The 16,423-nt window shown below is 36.4% G+C and overlaps 3 protein-coding genes across 3 annotated transcripts in view; 1 reads left to right on the forward strand and 2 right to left on the reverse strand.

The window, feature by feature from the left end:
* The window catches only part of LOC147865781 (cytochrome P450 716B1-like), a 95,011-nt gene that overhangs the window by 19,790 nt on the left and 58,798 nt on the right, over positions 1-16,423 (forward strand). The gene's annotated exons all lie outside the window — the stretch shown is intronic.
* Positions 202-6,461, reverse strand: LOC147865783 (uncharacterized). Its single transcript, XM_087317473.1, has 14 exons — positions 6,115-6,461; positions 4,595-4,672; positions 4,364-4,419; positions 4,130-4,249; positions 3,939-4,009; positions 3,572-3,665; positions 3,263-3,469; positions 2,649-2,888; positions 2,389-2,497; positions 1,790-1,857; positions 1,542-1,611; positions 1,388-1,462; positions 571-662; positions 202-367 (listed from the first exon to the last, which is right to left on the reverse strand). Exons 1-14 carry the CDS (start codon positions 6,406-6,408, stop codon positions 334-336), a joined length of 1,608 nt encoding a protein of 535 aa, XP_087173599.1. The 5' UTR covers positions 6,409-6,461; the 3' UTR covers positions 202-333.
* On the reverse strand, positions 10,323-15,914 carry LOC147865784 (protein TOC75-3, chloroplastic-like). Its single transcript, XM_087316120.1, has 9 exons — positions 15,836-15,914; positions 14,812-15,009; positions 13,537-14,509; positions 12,929-13,150; positions 12,751-12,858; positions 12,374-12,565; positions 12,033-12,281; positions 11,161-11,415; positions 10,323-10,678 (listed from the first exon to the last, which is right to left on the reverse strand). Exons 1-9 carry the CDS (start codon positions 15,844-15,846, stop codon positions 10,439-10,441), a joined length of 2,448 nt encoding a protein of 815 aa, XP_087172246.1. The 5' UTR covers positions 15,847-15,914; the 3' UTR covers positions 10,323-10,438.

A 16,423-nucleotide genomic window follows, 5' to 3' on the forward strand; every position in this document is an offset into this window, starting at 1 on the left:
ACTTGTGGTATCATTACCTTAATTATTTCATGCACAAAAAGACAACTAATTAGGTCGATCAATAAATGAGAGCATTGCCATGATTGAAAATTGGAACAAAAACAATTTTGATTATTAACACTAAGATGGAAAGTGTCAATTACAAATATATATACACACGTATATACAAAATTCTCATTGGATAAGCGTGAAATCTCTATATGCATATAACAATCCCACTCACTCCCACATGTTACATAATTGTACGGTATTGACAAATTTGTCCATGCTACCTGACATGTTTTGGTGCAAAGTCCACATCCCTCGGGATTTCAAAATCCTCTTGTAATTCACTTAACTAGGGTTACTATGCACATCAATATCATGCCTGATACACATAAAAAATAAGAGAAATCAAACCATTAAAAATGTTTTGTAAAATAAACAAGATATTAAGTGCTAACGCACAAACCTAACACCAATAGCTTTGCCTTTCTGTAGCAATGCCATTGGATAGTGCATGCGATGTGGGGAATCATTGATGGCTTAAAATGTAATAAAGATATACACTAATCTTCAAAATGTACTTACTCAAAAACAAAGTCGGGAATCGCTAGTTGATCTTTAGCAACATATGTAAACAAGTCATTCAACTTGTGCACATATACGACCTTTGCCCAAACCTACATATGCAAGCAAAATAACAAAAAAGAGCTAATCATGATCATCTCTCAAAATAATGCATCATATACACAAGCATTGCGACATACTTTTCGCAAAAGCAAGATAATACAAAAAATCCGTCAATTTCTCATTAAATATGCGCTTGACAATGTCCTTAAGAGACATCAACAATCACATGAATGGAACCATCTACATAATCGGTATGGATCAAAAGGTGATTAGTCCCAACATTTAACTCATTAAGAATAATCCCAATGTGTGCACAAGAGCCCCATTGTCGAACCCATGCCAAAAAATAGAGTGAAGAGTTCATAGTCCCACGGGAAAAAGCCACAAAGCCAAAATGACTTTTCATAATTGATAGGATTTCATATGCACTCCCAACCCAACATCCAACATGCAAATTTTTTATCATGATTACTGCTTTAATCAATACCATTCCCCTTATACAAATGACACAATGTAGGTTAGTGCCAATTATAAAGCAATGCTACCATAATTAGAACTAAGGTTAGTTATGTAATATGCAGAATTCCCAGGTAGACTTTGCAAATATCTTTTCCGTAAAAGGTGACAAATATCTTTCATGGTCATTTGACTTGCTATTCCCAACAAACCAATGACTTTTGCATATTCCACACATCATTACAAAATGTTTCCAATACCCACACACACACATAAATGTACATACATATTTATGAGATTAAGGGTTTGGAAAACACACTTGTGAGTCCACAAGTATCCTCAAGAAGAGTACATTGGCCTTCAAGCCCATTGTCGGATGTACCATGTAAATCTTCTGCAACAAACACATCAATGAGAAAAGGTGAGATGCATGAAGTGAATGCCCAATTACTTGTGATGGGACAAAGGCCTACATGTAGATTAGCCTTGTGTTTTGGTCCCATGAGTTGGTGTACATGCTTCATCCATTGTGTGTCTGGAATGCTGATCAACCCAAAAAAAGATTTATAGGTTTAAACATTTTCAATGCAAACCGGAGTAATTTTTGCAACTAAATACAGTTCAATTCCAATCTTAAAAGAGTTCAAACTTTAGGAACTCCTCCATTAGTATGATCCAAGGGCCTAGAGAAATATTCAACTTGAAAATCTTAAAAACTTACAATTGTAGAGCTGCAGCAGAGTGGAAATAAACAACTGTGTAGGGCTTATTTATAATAGGTTCGAATTCCTGAAACAAATCCACATAAGCACAAGGTTTTTACCTTACAGAAAGAAAGAAAATGTGATTTGGACCACTCTTTAAACAGGTATGACTCAAAAGTATATATCGACGTGGTGAGATATGATAAACAAGTGATTGGAATGTATTGGTATCTACTTTTTGAGATCAAGCTTGCACCATGAAATGAAAACTTAGGGAGCCATCCAACAGCAAAAAGGAGGAGGGAAAAGACTCTGACATCTATCGGTATTTATTGTTTCTTATTATTTCCTCAAATGCCTCCAAATTATTATTGTTACCACCCAAACGCCGTCAGCCAACCCCCAAAAAGAGCAATTATATATGTTTGATTCATCCTTTTTTCTCAATTTTATGCGCTGTACGAACAATTATATGGTTAATTTCATCAGGGAGTTTTGGGAAGATAACAGGAACTACTCAAGGCCATTCCATGATATAAAGAAAAACAGCAAGAGTACATTTTGGAGTTTTCTTCCCCGAGTAGTAAGTAGTAAATGAGCGGGTGATGTCGCTTGCCTTAACAACATAAAGAAGGAATTGCTCCAAACCAAGAGATCGCCGTAGGAAATGAGCGCCCACCACAACCATAACAGAACATCCATCCTTATCGATACCCCCACGATACCTGTATGATTATGAAATGGCATATGGTAATAATATAGATTTATATAAGTTTTCATAAAGGGCATTGTAGTCAAAATAAGATTTAAATTATTAACATTTCAAAAAGATATATTTCATATCCATCTGTTTAATTGCTTCCAAAAAATACTCACAATATCTTCATCTCTGCTATCCATGAAAGATTGGCTGCCTTTGCTCTGGCCAAATATCTATGATGGAAAATAGTGTCCAAACCACCATACTCATTACTATGGCTTAACCATTTTGTCCATGACCAACCAGGAGGCACTTTTGAAGCTTTTGCCCATTGCTCTTCTCTTCGACGATCAGGATCTTCAGTCATTACCAGAAAAGAAGAATCCATAGAAGATAATTCCAAGAAAGCATGCCCACTGTTCAAAGAATGTCAAGCAGACATAAAATCAATCAGATGCTACCTCCCACCATAACCAAAAAACCGGATTAGGAAAACAAAACATGAAATCAATAGACACATCAACAAATATCAATGTACACATCAATGGATCAGAATTCAATCGATAGCACTAGAAAACCCAATTACACAAAAAAAAAAAAAAAAATCTAAGAAAAAACAAAGACAAAACAATCACAAAGTGAAAAAAAATACAAAAATACTATTACAGGGAAAAAAACATAAAAACTGATCACAATATATATAAACCTAAACGCACAAAAAAAAAACATAATAACCAAGCATGAAAGAGAAAAAAAAAAATGAATTAATAATATAATATCTACACTTGACCTAATTTTCATGAGTTGATGTTCACCATCTTTGGAAACTGAAGAACTCCGGTTGCTAACTTCGGTAGAGACCCCTGGGAGTGCTTTTATCCTTATCTTACGTTCAGATATATCATTCTCTCCGTTTTCTTTGCCCATTTCTGGTGGTAAGTTTAATGATGCATAATGCTCTTCAATTTTATTTCTAGGGAAATAAAGGAGGAGTAATCTGCAAATTGCATCCAAATGTGGTAACTCCTGTAAGAACAACTCTGACCATATGTTAAGAGAACTATACATTAGTCTCAATATATCATTATTGCTTTTTTACCTTTCATAGATATCAATGTCTATATCTGATGAAAGACATAAGACCACATCGTTAATCTTACTCCCTTGTCTCTCTAAGAATTGTCGTACAGTACCTAAGTTTAAACAAAAAAAACCCACAGTCCGCAAAGTTTGAAGTTAAACGCCTATTTTATCATGATTGTCATTATAGCAACTATTTGTGTTCGACAAATGCCTCTCAATCTATAATGATTGTCATTATGGCAGCTATTTAGTTCATCATAACACCTATCACCTTATTGCAATATGGCAGCTATTTTGTGATGAGTAACAATTTGAAGGGTCAAAGAACTTTCTAAACTGCTATCATCAGAATGGCCATGCGAAATTTACACATAAACACTTACGAAGAGCAACGTGTGCAGCTTTCTCTCGAGGATATCCTTTACCCTCCATATAGTTACATCCAAATGCAATACTGTATTCACCATTCCAAGGTATATTAGAACTTAGTTGCTAGTTCCAAGCTCTTAACAGAATTGCATTTATCAAGTGCAGATTCATTGAGAAGTCTTGAAATAGGTTACATTGAAACTACCTGTGAAGATCATGCTCAATTAGCAACTCTAGACATGATTCATAGCAGCGACTTAATGCATTCTCTGCAGCTGAATGATATTTCTCTACATAATTCGGTCCAACAGTATGTATGACCTTCCTGTCCAGTTACAAGATTATGATACAAACTGTTAGTAACAATATTAAAAGATTAAATTGTTTTTTACAGGGTTTTCCTATCTCATTTAAAATTGAAAAATAGATAGGTTTTAACCTTGCAGGTAAATCGTAAGCGCCTGTAATTTGTGCCATCCCAACTCTACAACCACCCTACATAGTTATAAAGAAAAAGATAAAGAAAAAAAACTACAATAATATAGTCAACAAAAATATCCAACTAAATAGCAAAATAATAAACAAAGAAAAAATCAAATCTACATGACCAAATAATAAAACAGTTTAATTTCTAAATTACTTGGAGTTTTGATATACAATTTGTTCTTACCAAACTAGCGCATTCCTCAGAAAGCATAGCCCCCGCTGCAGCATGTAGTCTTGGGTTACACCCTTTTATATCAAGGATCTACATTTATTGTAAAACAACAATAAAAATTAAATAAATTAGTACACAATTCCTCTTCAACACTAATCATTCGCAATATGTTTCCTAAGCTTAGAAAAGAAATAGGAAGCATGAAACTTAGTACATAGATTTCACTAATCCAGTGTCAAAAAGCACCCACAACCGAATCTTGCAAAAATAAGATTTTAGTAGACAATTCCTATTCAGTGATAAGCATTTCCTCTATGTGCTTGGAATAAACGAACTGGTTAAAAAGAAGTTTAGCACATAGATTTCTAAGCTTCTAAGCTTAGATATGATCAACTTCTCAGTGATTATATAAAAGAAATATTGTACATACATAGGAGATGCACAAAACTTACAATACCGTTTCAGCAGAAGAACCATAGGAATATTCAAGTAAGGCAAATACATAGACAAAATCAAATGTTTTTCAGCACTTAGACATGAGGATCAACTTCGAAGTCAGTGATTATAAATAAATACCGTTTCTCGCCTTCTAAGCTTAGATATGATCAGCTTCTCAGTGATTATATAAAAGAAATATCGTGCATACATAGGAGATGCACAAAACTTACAATTATACCGTTTCAGCAGAAGAACCATAGGAATATTCAAGTAAGGCAAATATATAGACAAAATCAAATGTTTTTCAGCATTTAGACATGAGGATCAACTTCGAAGTCAGTGATTATAAATAAATACCGTTTCTCGCCTTCTAAGCTTAGATATGATCAGCTTCTCAGTGATTATATAAAAGAAATATCGTGCATACATAGGAGATGCACAAAACTTACAATACCGTTTCAGCAGAAGAACCATAGGAATATTCAAGTAAGGCAAATACATAGACAAAATCAAATGTTTTTCAGCACTTAGACATGAGGATCAACTTCGAAGTCATTGTATAATGAAAATTTTCACAAAGTCAATATGTACAATATTGTTTTAGTAAAAAAGAATCATAGAAAATATCATGCAGGTGTCGAAACATCCAACAATATCTGTTCCTCTATGACATCTAGCTCAAGTCTCTCACCCAAAAGAGAAAGAAGAAGAAAAATGTTCTTTTTTTCAAAAATAGAACAGATTCATCTTTATAAAGGCATCGCAGTTCACACCTCATGAATTCATCCACATTAAAAACCATCATATATCACAAATCCTAAGGAAGAAAAATAATCAGTTCTTTCCACATTTTAAAAGAAGGCAATGCAGTTCATACCTCGTGAATTCATCCCCATTAAAAACCATCATATATGACAAATCCTAAGGAAGAAAAAAAAATCAGTTCTTTCCACATTTACCCTTTCAAGCTATCTTCACACAAAAAAACCATCATACGCACAGAATGAGGAAGAACTGAATTAGGTGCAAAAAATTACTAGAGAAAAGGGCAAAAAATTAATCAAAATATAGAGAAGAAATGGGCATTCTTTTACCTCATTCGAAGAGTTAACAATAGCATCAATGGAGAGGCACCATGGATCTCCATAAAAGACGTGGATTTTGGAGTTTAGCTGGGGGTCTAAAGGAAACTTTGAAGAAGAAGATGAAGACAGACGAGTCGGAGAGAGAAGAGGGTCATCAAAAAGGTCCACTTCTTCTTGACCCGTGCGCTCTCGGTCGCCATGGCGTGCAGAAGGTGTATTATTGAAAGGAGAAGGAAATACCAGTAAATCTGTCCAGGGAGGAATATGATGCAGAGAAACGGTAGAGAAATTGGGTCTCTCCATCGCCTACTCTTATTCTGCTTCTTCTCCCTCTTCTTCTTCTTCTTCTTCTTTCTCTTCTTCTTCCTCTGTTTCTGTAGATCACTGTTTTTCTTTCTTAGAATGTATGTGTCATGTGATGAAGTTTTTTCTGTTTATATTGTTAGGCATGGGATCTCTCTAAAACAGAAGACTTGTCCATCCAGATGGGCATGGAGACCAATCTCCCGAGGTCTCGAAAGAGTGTTCTCGGATCGAGATCCTTCGGACAATGTTAAGAAGGCACGTGACCAAATCGAGAGATGGTTTGTTGGCACACAACTTATTCAGTAACCGATTTAGATACTGGAATCAAGAGACGGTTTGTTGGCACGCAACTTATTCAGTAACCGATTTAGATTCTAGAATCGAGGGACGGTTTGTTGGCACGGTTTATTCAGGAACCGAACTAGATTCTAGAATCAAGAGACAGTTTATTGGCACACAACTTATTCAGTAACCGATTTAGATACTGGAATCGAGAGACGGTTTGTTGGCACAACTTATTTAGGAACCGATTTAGATTCTAGGATCAAGAGACGGTTTATTGGCACACAACTTATTCGGTAACCGATTTAGATACTGGAATCAAGAGATGGTTTGTTGGCACAGCTTATTCAGGAACCGAACTAGATTCTAGAATCGAGAGATGGTTTGCTGGCCCGGCTTATTCGGGAACCGATTTAGATATTGGAATTGAGAGACGATTTGTTGGCACAGCTTATTCAGGAACCGAACTAGATTCTAAAATCGAGAGATGGTTTGCTGGCCCGGCTTATTCGGGAACCGATTTAGATACTGGAATCGAGAGACGGTTTGTTGGCACAACTTATTCAGGAACCGAACTAGATTCTAGAATCGAGAGATGGTTTGTTGGCACGGCTTATTCGGGAACCAATTTAGATTCTAAAAATAATTGACAAACTTACACTCTAATAGCATAATAATTGTGAAGAGTAAGCTTGACAAGATCCTAAATTAGGACCAGAATATTCATTGGAACCTCCAGGCCATCATCTTGAGCACGATACCAATTATAATGAGATTGTGACACACGCCAAATATTGTGATTCCTTAGTCACGTGTTTGGATCTCTATACCTGATAACATCCCCCTTAGGTTTTCAAGCTCATTGAGCTCAGAACCTACCAAATGCAACCAACCTAACTTTCAATCACTTCGTTGCATGTCTTTGCACCCAATGTCATGCCATGTACCCCTCCCTCCCCCCCCCCCCCCCCAAGAAAAAAGGATACTTTAAGAACTTGAAAACTATTTGAAAGTGAGATGAAGGGTTAAAAACGTGAGAAGACTCGTATGGATAGGGGGTTCTAAAACCCCGGCGGTATGGAAGCAATTGTGCTAAGCAAAAGATGACTGGGTTCTACAAAAAGAAATGCATTCCACCATCAATATTCCGCTTTCTTAAGGTTTCGTAGGGTTAAACCTCCCCTAATCATAACCCTTCAAATAAACATCTTAGCTCTAAATGGAAGAGTGGCAATGCTAGCCCATCTCTACCACAAGTTGTGGGCTTCATGATTGCTCTCATTCTCTTGTAATTGTCTCAACCATTCCGCTTTCTTAAGGTCTCGTAGGGTTAAACCTCCCCTAATCATAACCCTTCAAATAAACATCTTAGCTCTAAATGGAAGAGTGGCAATGCTAGCCCATCTCTACCACAAGTTGTGGGCTTCATGATTGCTCTCATTCTCTTGTAATTGTCTCAACCATCTACTCATGCCTATAAATTAAATTATCGTAAGCATTGTTTGTTTTTTATTCTAATAAGACGCCTATTTCCTAGAAGTTTCCACTCAACCTCGATTCAGACCCACCGAAATATGCAATTACACATTGCAAAGTGGGAAATCCTTGCACCTTAAGCCATAAAAGTTTATAATATGTAGGAATAGCAAATCTCATCCTAGCTATTTGAAAAGCCATTATTGTATGCAATCTTGCATCTTGTAATGTAACCAACCCAAGTGTTGTTATTTGAAAATCCTATCAAATTTGGCCCCTTCCCATATTGTGTAACATTGATAAAATGGGATGTGTTAGAAACACAAACAATCAATTACTCCATAGACATTCTTGTTTAACTAATGATTTCCGAAGTGGGATGGGTTGGGTGAGTCCTCCATTGAGCATCCATCACATCTTAACTCCATACCTCCATTGATCTTCTCACCTAAATCCATATAACTCATTGATTCCTCCGAAAATACCAGCACATTAACATAAGCCTTTTCAAGATCTAAGTCTATCACAACTAACTCTTGACCAAACTCAGCATATAGTCTATGGCCATTTGCATGTTTAACTCAATTGCAACACTTGAAAGTTACATTTATAAGTTGTATTTAAGCAACATGTTGGTAAGGTCCTAGTTATATTGTTGCTCTTAGGTCTCGAATCAAACCCATCTTGGCTCCAAGAAGTGTTTCAAGCATTAAGTGATGTTGTATCGTCGATGTACAGTCCAAAGAGGGCAAGGGAGAATTAGAATCCTAATTACATCTAAAGCCCCCATGGACACTTGATTCTTCCCAACACTTTCTCATGGAGTGCACAAATAACCAACATCATTTGAGAGAATTTTTAGTGCACATAGTCTTTGTAAGGAACATTCCCTTGGCACAATATCAAAGACCTTGTGAAAATCTACTACAAATCTAATATAACAATTTCTTTTGCTCTTTTTCTTCGTCTATCAAGCAACATAATGTAAGACTATGGTCAATGGTCGAGAAGTCTTTCCTGAATCTCACTTTGCCTATGGCTCACATCTTTTCAAACTTCATGTTAAGGGTGGTCAATCATGACAATTCATGCACGGCTCCATAAAGTTTGGTGAGTGTGGTTATTCATGATAATTCAATAGTTCCCTCATTGACTTCATCACATGTGAGCGCCACTTTCCTTCCTACACATTCTATTGTTGCCATTTGCTTTGATGATCCAACCACCTTTTTGTGTAATGCTTCGACATCTAGAATAATGCATCTACAATAATCAGGGATGTTGGTAATTCAACAATGATGATCTTATGTGAGGTGGATTAGGAGTCAACAACGGATTGCTCAAGCCTGAACCAATCCATTAAACCATATTTAAACAATTTGGTGGTTCAGCTCAGCTCAATTCAAGATTGAGCCTCCTTAACTGGTTTGAGCTTCATTTGACAAGGTTCAAGCCAAAACAAAAACCAGCTAAGCCACCACCGAACCATTATTGATTCCTAAGGTGGATGCTTTCATATGTATAATGTATCACATCATGCCTAGTGCACATGAATATCATATTATGCCTAGTGCACACTATTCATGTCCATATGTACATAGGGAGGCCTGAAGCCCATATTGCGACACCATACATGAGACCATGGGTGAGCATGGTGTGGGACAACCATAATTGAGATCAAAAGTTTCTATTACATCACCTCATATTTGTGTCTAGTGCCATAAGGTACCATCATACAAAAATTCAAACTTTACTATCACACATCTTTTCGACAATGGCAATTCCAAGATGTAATGTTGGGTATGCATTTTGATGCATATGTCTTCATTCTAATGTAAGACACAAAGATATACAAACCAAAAAAGCATTGTTGATTATGCTTTTCAAGAATCATCTTCTAAGGAGTTTTGATTAAATACAATGCTAGATTTGAAAACTTGTGGGTAAGTCTACTATTAATTGACTTGCTTAGATCATTTCCATGCCATTTCAGAGTTACCGCCTCCTTGCTATTTGATGATGTAGTCATATATACAGATAGATAGATAGATAGATAGATAGATAATATGTCGTTTTATAGGTGACCATTGGGTGTTGCAAATTTGAAAAACTAGGACTACATAAGAAGAGATATTCAAAATGAAGTCTTGTACTCCGGTGTTAAATGGGGCAATTCTATATTGAAAGTAATCATAAATCTCCAAAAATGGTTAGGAATTTTAACTCGTATGTTATACCCCCAGCACTAAAGATATTTATAGATAATACTTTAAAACCTCTCTCCAAATCTAACAAACAATGATCCTGAGCCTGTATTGCAATCCATAGCATACTCGGTCCTTACTAATCCTACTTTCACTCCAAGTCCATATGACACTCCACTTCCTGCTCGGCGGAAAAACTCAGTTGGATTCCCTCTCAAATCCTTTGAGCTTCCCAGATCCGTTCCATACTCTACAAATCCATATGCATGTGTGTTCCAAATTGGTAGCCGCAATTCAGTTGCCAGCTGAAATTCAGAAGAGAAACTACATTAAGTCACTTCATTACTTAGATAATCTTCAAAAATATTCCTCATTTTAAAAAGAGCCATTAACTATATCCCATACTACCAATCATAGATTGACATATTCGCATTCGTGGGGTTTCCCATTCGAATTTGAATTGATCTTCATATTTAAGATGCTGACCACTTAAGTTTCGAAGCATTAGATATTCGATATGAATTAAGGCAGACTTTAGTAGGGGAAGCTAATTCTTTCGTTTTTGTACATTTACCAATTCAATTTGAAAGTGGAAATTTTAAATATTTATTTGAGCTTACTTTTGGGAAAAAAATAAAAATAAAAAGTCAATGACTTCACATTTTGCACTGACATTTTTGAAACAACACGAGGGATAATTGATATTACCTTTATATACGAGGGATAGTAACATAATTAATATATAACAGGTTAAGGATAAATTGGGAAATGAGAACATAGACATTACCTCTAAGAAGTTGCGGCAAGCACCCAACTCGCCCATGTTGTAGCCTCGGACAGAATATGGTCCGCCAAGAGTGAATGCATCATATGCTGCCAGATCACCGATGCAGCCCCCATAACGACCATGTAAAACAAGCACTGGAGGTAGAGGCGCCTTCTCATCCTCTACTACTTTCTTTAGTTGAAGGAAATGGGTAGACGTTATTTGATGCCGATTGAAGATGGGGAATTTGCTACCAATTCCAAGTCCTTGATCAACCTACATGATTTGCTCAAGTTGGTAATTTGAGGAATTTAAATATAAAAAATGAACTCTTTAACACCCAAAGAGATTTGGCTTCAAAGTGACTTATCCACTTAAAACTAGCTGATTAATTAACTAACTAATTAATTAGTTTATGTCAACTGTCTTATCCACCTAAAATAGCATTCGAGCCCAGAAGAAATAATTCAATTCTTGAGTTTCATCAGTGTGTTGTATGTATGCACACATTGCTTATATATGTATGCGTGTATCCAAACATAAATACAGAGTTGTGCAAGATGGTACGAATTAATGCATGGCCTTATCTAGAGTCTGTATCGACATATCTGCATGCATGTGTACCTGGATTCAATACACATATCTGTATATATTGCAGATGCATACATATGCATCTGGATTCTGTGTACATGCATGTGCAGTCATGTACACATATTCGAAAGATATACAATAACTCCCAAAATAAACTTCACAAAAGCATAACCCATGGTTGATAAGAACAAACATATCAGAAAATTATATGTGCTTCTCATTCTGCAATGACTTTGAAGATATGTGTACATTATAGTAATTCTCTCTCTCCCTTTCTCCACACATCAATGTAGAAATCAAACCTGAAATATCGTTCTAGTACCAACAGGTGTCCCATTGATAAGAACTGTCTTGTCTCGGGTAATGTTGGCCTGAAAAAAGCCAACCCGATCAATGCCAGTGTCACTAAGTGTGGTAGGAGGCCCATCCATACTTAAACCTCCATTTGGAAGTGTCCGAACTCCATTTGTACAAATAGAACTTGTTTCATCTCTAGTAGTTATCTCTTCAAACACTAGTCCATAGGTGAGTTTGCTTTGTCTACTGAAGTTCTGAGACAGAAATAAATTACATCAGCTGAGAATGCCAATGTAAAGCAAATATCAAGCACAAATGAACACTTTTACAATGCTTAAACACTAACCTCTGTTATGTTAGCCTTCACCCCTGCTCGATCAACCCATATTGCAGGTACTTCATCAATTCCTGGCCCTCCTGTAAAGACAGGACTCAGTTTTCTACTATTGAAACAGCTTGCTTTCAGAATTCGGTTGCGAGGATCACTCAGCCCATCAAGATAAGGATGCACATATTCCAATTTAAATCCAAGATCATCCTACACGACCATATGAATGCATAATAAAGAAACTCTGTGTTACCATACATCCGGAAAACGAGATACAACAAGATTACATATTGAGGCAACAAGTTTCGATATCAAACCATAATAACATTGTCATTATATACATATATATCAGAGGCATTTACTAAACATGAGTTGTTTAAGAAAAATCAGTATACCTGAGGATTAAGGAGATTGCTGGATGTAACGGAGCCCAAAAATGATCGATTGAGTCCTTGCAAATTTCGGTGCTCAAAAGTGACACTTCCACCAGGCTGCATCGATGACTGCAAGAATCTCACAAGAAATTAATCTCTGATCCTCACTTTATATTAAAGAAGTTCTTTTTGTGCATACCAAGCTAGGCCAACCCGATCCTCCAGGAGCAATGCTCCACTCTGTAGAGACTTCAGTAGTCTTTTGATCAAGTTCTTTCAGTTTGATTTCCACAACAATGCCACCATCATTCTCTTCATCTGGACGCGGATTTACTTCTATGTTTGCGAACAACCCAAGACTATTTACACTTCTCAAAGCTCTTTTTCCAGCTTCAATGTTAAATATATATCCCGGTTGTAGCTGCAGAAATGATACTCTGGCTTAAATTAAAATCTAGAAACCTCTTTTTAATGCTCCACCCCTTGAAATATACATAGTGAGAATTTGTTGTAATTTGTTGTCATAACATTAAATTTGACATGATCCTAGAATTGTATATGATAAACAGGATCCATAAACGACCATTCTAGTTTTATAGCCTCAACAGCATTTATAATAGTAGGTAATTTACACTAAAAACTTCTGTTGTGATAATATAAAGAAACAATATTTTAATGTAGAGTAAGTTATCAAGATTAATGCTTTGTGACACGTCTCTTTTATATAAATCCAATGAGTTTATATTCACTCTTTATAATGTAAAAGATAAATTTGCAAACATGGTTAATAGAATATAGAGTTCATACCTGAATAGGTAGCTCTCTTTCTACAATATCTGTCTCTGTGTATCCTTCACATGGAAGTCCCATTTTGTCTTGAAATTGCACTATCACATCAGTGATATCTCCCTCAACAACCTCACAAACAATCTCTTTCGTATTGAGATTTCCAAAGTTCACAACCTGGGCACAAGCAAAACCTTGATCATGATACCACTTCTGAACTTGGTCACGAATCCTCTGCAGAATCCTTGCAGTTACTCTCCTCTCTGTCCTAATCCATGAAGTGATATCTTTCTCTACTGACTTTGGAAGGATGCATGGTCTTGTTATTTTAAGCCGGCGTCTGTATTCTTCCTCTTGAGACCTGATAAATGATTCTCGCTCCTTATCCGACAACTTTGCAAAATCCACATCAGGCTGCTTTGACTGAGGGATTAATCCAACATTAACACATCTTATCGATTCAGCAGCTTGCCATTCACTCTCGGAAAATGTAACCTGTAACTTCAAAGTCCCATCTTCTTGTGGTAATGCATCAATGTCAACACTCTCAAACATCCCACAGCTCGATAGATTATCTAGCTCCGTCTGTAGCTGATCCCTTGTAAATATTCCACCTGCTTTTATTGTAACAAGTTCAAGGAAAGGATCATCACTGCCAACGGGTTTGTCTGTCCTGTTATCAATCAACTCAATACCAGATACTTTATATCTCTTGTCGTAGCTAAGCTTCGTGATATTAGCTTTGGCACCGACTTTTAGGTCGTGTGGATCGTACTCTGACTCTTCTGATTTTGCGTAAGCCATAAATTTATCAAGCCAATTGAATCGACCACTACCACCACCACCACCTCCTCCTCCTCCTCCTCCTCCTCCAGATCCAGATCCAGATCCTAAAAGCTGGAACAGGGAAGCTCCAGCAATACCTATTGCAGATCCAGATGCAGCAATGCCTATCTTTCTTACACTGGCCTTAAAAACTGGAGATTTCTTTACACTGGAAGATCAATGTTCAAAGGCGCAACAAAAAAATGAATTTAATGTAACTCGGAATAAAAACAATTACGCTGCAAAGCACCAAATGTGCGAAAAGTTTGTGTAGTTTGCAGTTGTATTATTCGAAAACATATTTAATTTTGAAAATGTTAGGCTAGATATCTTTAGATTATGAGTTTTTTTAGAATTAAAAACTTTGCAATGTCTAGATACATGTTAGTAAATAATTTCAACATATTTAGAATAAGGTCAGTTACTTCTAAATTATGAGATGCTGTGGTATTAAAATAAAAGGCTTATTACCTTTTATTTTTTTCAAACAATCCAGAGGAGTTATCATTTTGCATTGAGCCTGAACCCCCAAGGGAGGCTGTGCCCTTACTCCCTGGTGAAGACGTAAGTACAGGCATGCAAGAAGAAGCAGAACCACCTGTGTGTTGAAATTGCATCATATTGTAATGACTTAGGGGTTGAGTAGCAGGGTCTAAACTCTGCCTGAGCCTGTAAACGGAAAAAACAAAATCCAATTTTGATACACCACCAAAAGAAAAAGAATTATACAATCTCTAGGGTTAGATGTAAATTCCATGTTGAACTGCAGGTAATTTGAGTTTCCTTTTGAATACTACTTTGAACAATTCCTTTCAATAAATAACACCTAGAAAAATAAGGCACAATGCAAGCAGACGTTTTTCACAAAAATCAACAGAATTTTCTATGATTAGATTTTAACTATGATTGAACATATTGGGTTCTTTGAACTTATTTTTGAAACCCTAAGAAGTATAAATGGTTTTCAGAAGCAATGGCATGTGAAGCTGTTTACAAAACATTGCCAAAGTCTAGAGTTATATGTATGTTTACTTTTGCAATGAGGCTTTTAGAGAGGTGAGGTGATTGAAAAGCTGTTCAAAGTCTTAATCGATATATGCATCAATACTGATGCGAACCAAAAATTGACGGGAAGAATCTATTTATAGAGATCGATGAGAAATCTTCAAATTTTAAATGTCTCAACTCATATGAGCTTTGGTCTTCAAAACACAATCTGTAGATGTATCAAAAATTGATACGAATCCAAATATAGAAAAGAATGTTTTTTTGAGCAAAAAAGCAATGTGGGCAGTGTAATCGCAAGTAAAACCCATGAAGGCAAGAGTCGAGGGTGTGCGAAAGATCAATCATCATAGAAATCAAAGGGGTTATATATACTAACAAAAAGAAGGAAAGAAGAATAAAAAAAACAAAAAGAGGAGAGAGAGGGTTTAGGGTTTAGGGTTTAGTGTTTAAGGCAGGAGAACGGAAGAGGAAGAGGAAGGATACTTACATGAAAGCCATAGCCGTTCTCTGCTGCTATAAACCTTCCTTCCTTACCCTGGGCCCTGGGGTTTAGAGGCTTATGAAGAGAAAACCATTTAAACTGCAGAAACCGGCAAAGCATGGAGTAGTGATAATATATGGAGAGTTTCCTTTCACACTTGGGCCAATATTTTGGTCTTGTCATTATTATCTATCTCTTCAATTCTAACAATTCCTCTTCTATGCTCTGTACACCATTTTATACACTACTACAGTCACTCAACAGAACATTCTCATTCGAATGCAATCGTTTACTTCGCCATCGTTTCTTGTTTTGTGAAAAATAAAGGTTCCTCGGTTGTTTCTTTGTTTCGTGACTGCGTCCGTGTTCATGGTTGATGGGGTCATGTCTGTATCAATGGTTCATGGTTCATGGCTGATGGTTCGTGTCCATGTTCGTGGTTGATGGTTCGTGTTTGTGCCCATTGATGATGGTTCATGTCTGTGCTCATGGCTCATGGTTTGCATCCGCATTCATGGCTGATGGTTTGTGGCTTATGTGTTTTGTGCTCTCATGTGTTCTTTGCTTGTATTTTTGCTCATGTTCTTATTTGTG

The sequence above is a fragment of the Azolla caroliniana genome, unplaced genomic scaffold (genome assembly GCF_043228905.1).
Source record: "Azolla caroliniana isolate FFs.n. ecotype wild unplaced genomic scaffold, voAzoCaro1.0.p SCAF_3, whole genome shotgun sequence".
NCBI lineage: Eukaryota > Viridiplantae > Streptophyta > Polypodiopsida > Salviniales > Salviniaceae > Azolla > Azolla caroliniana.

Excerpts from the sequence above, each read along its gene's own strand:
- LOC147865784 (XM_087316120.1), bottom strand. Across the intron at positions 13,151-13,536 it reads AAAGAGAGCTACCTATTCAG|CTACAACCGGGATATATATT; the intron begins GTATGAACTCTA and ends TCATTTCTGCAG. Across the intron at positions 10,679-11,160 it reads CTTGCCGCAACTTCTTAGAG|CTGGCAACTGAATTGCGGCT; the intron begins GTAATGTCTATG and ends TCTGAATTTCAG.
- LOC147865783 (XM_087317473.1), bottom strand. The coding sequence starts at position 6,408 with ATGGAGAGACCCAATTTCTCTACCGTTTCTCTGCATCATATTCCTCCC. Across the intron at positions 4,420-4,594 it reads CTGAGGAATGCGCTAGTTTG|GGTGGTTGTAGAGTTGGGAT; the intron begins GTAAGAACAAAT and ends ATAACTATGTAG. Across the intron at positions 663-1,387 it reads GGATACTTGTGGACTCACAA|GTTTGGGCAAAGGTCGTATA; the intron begins GTGTGTTTTCCA and ends TTGCATATGTAG.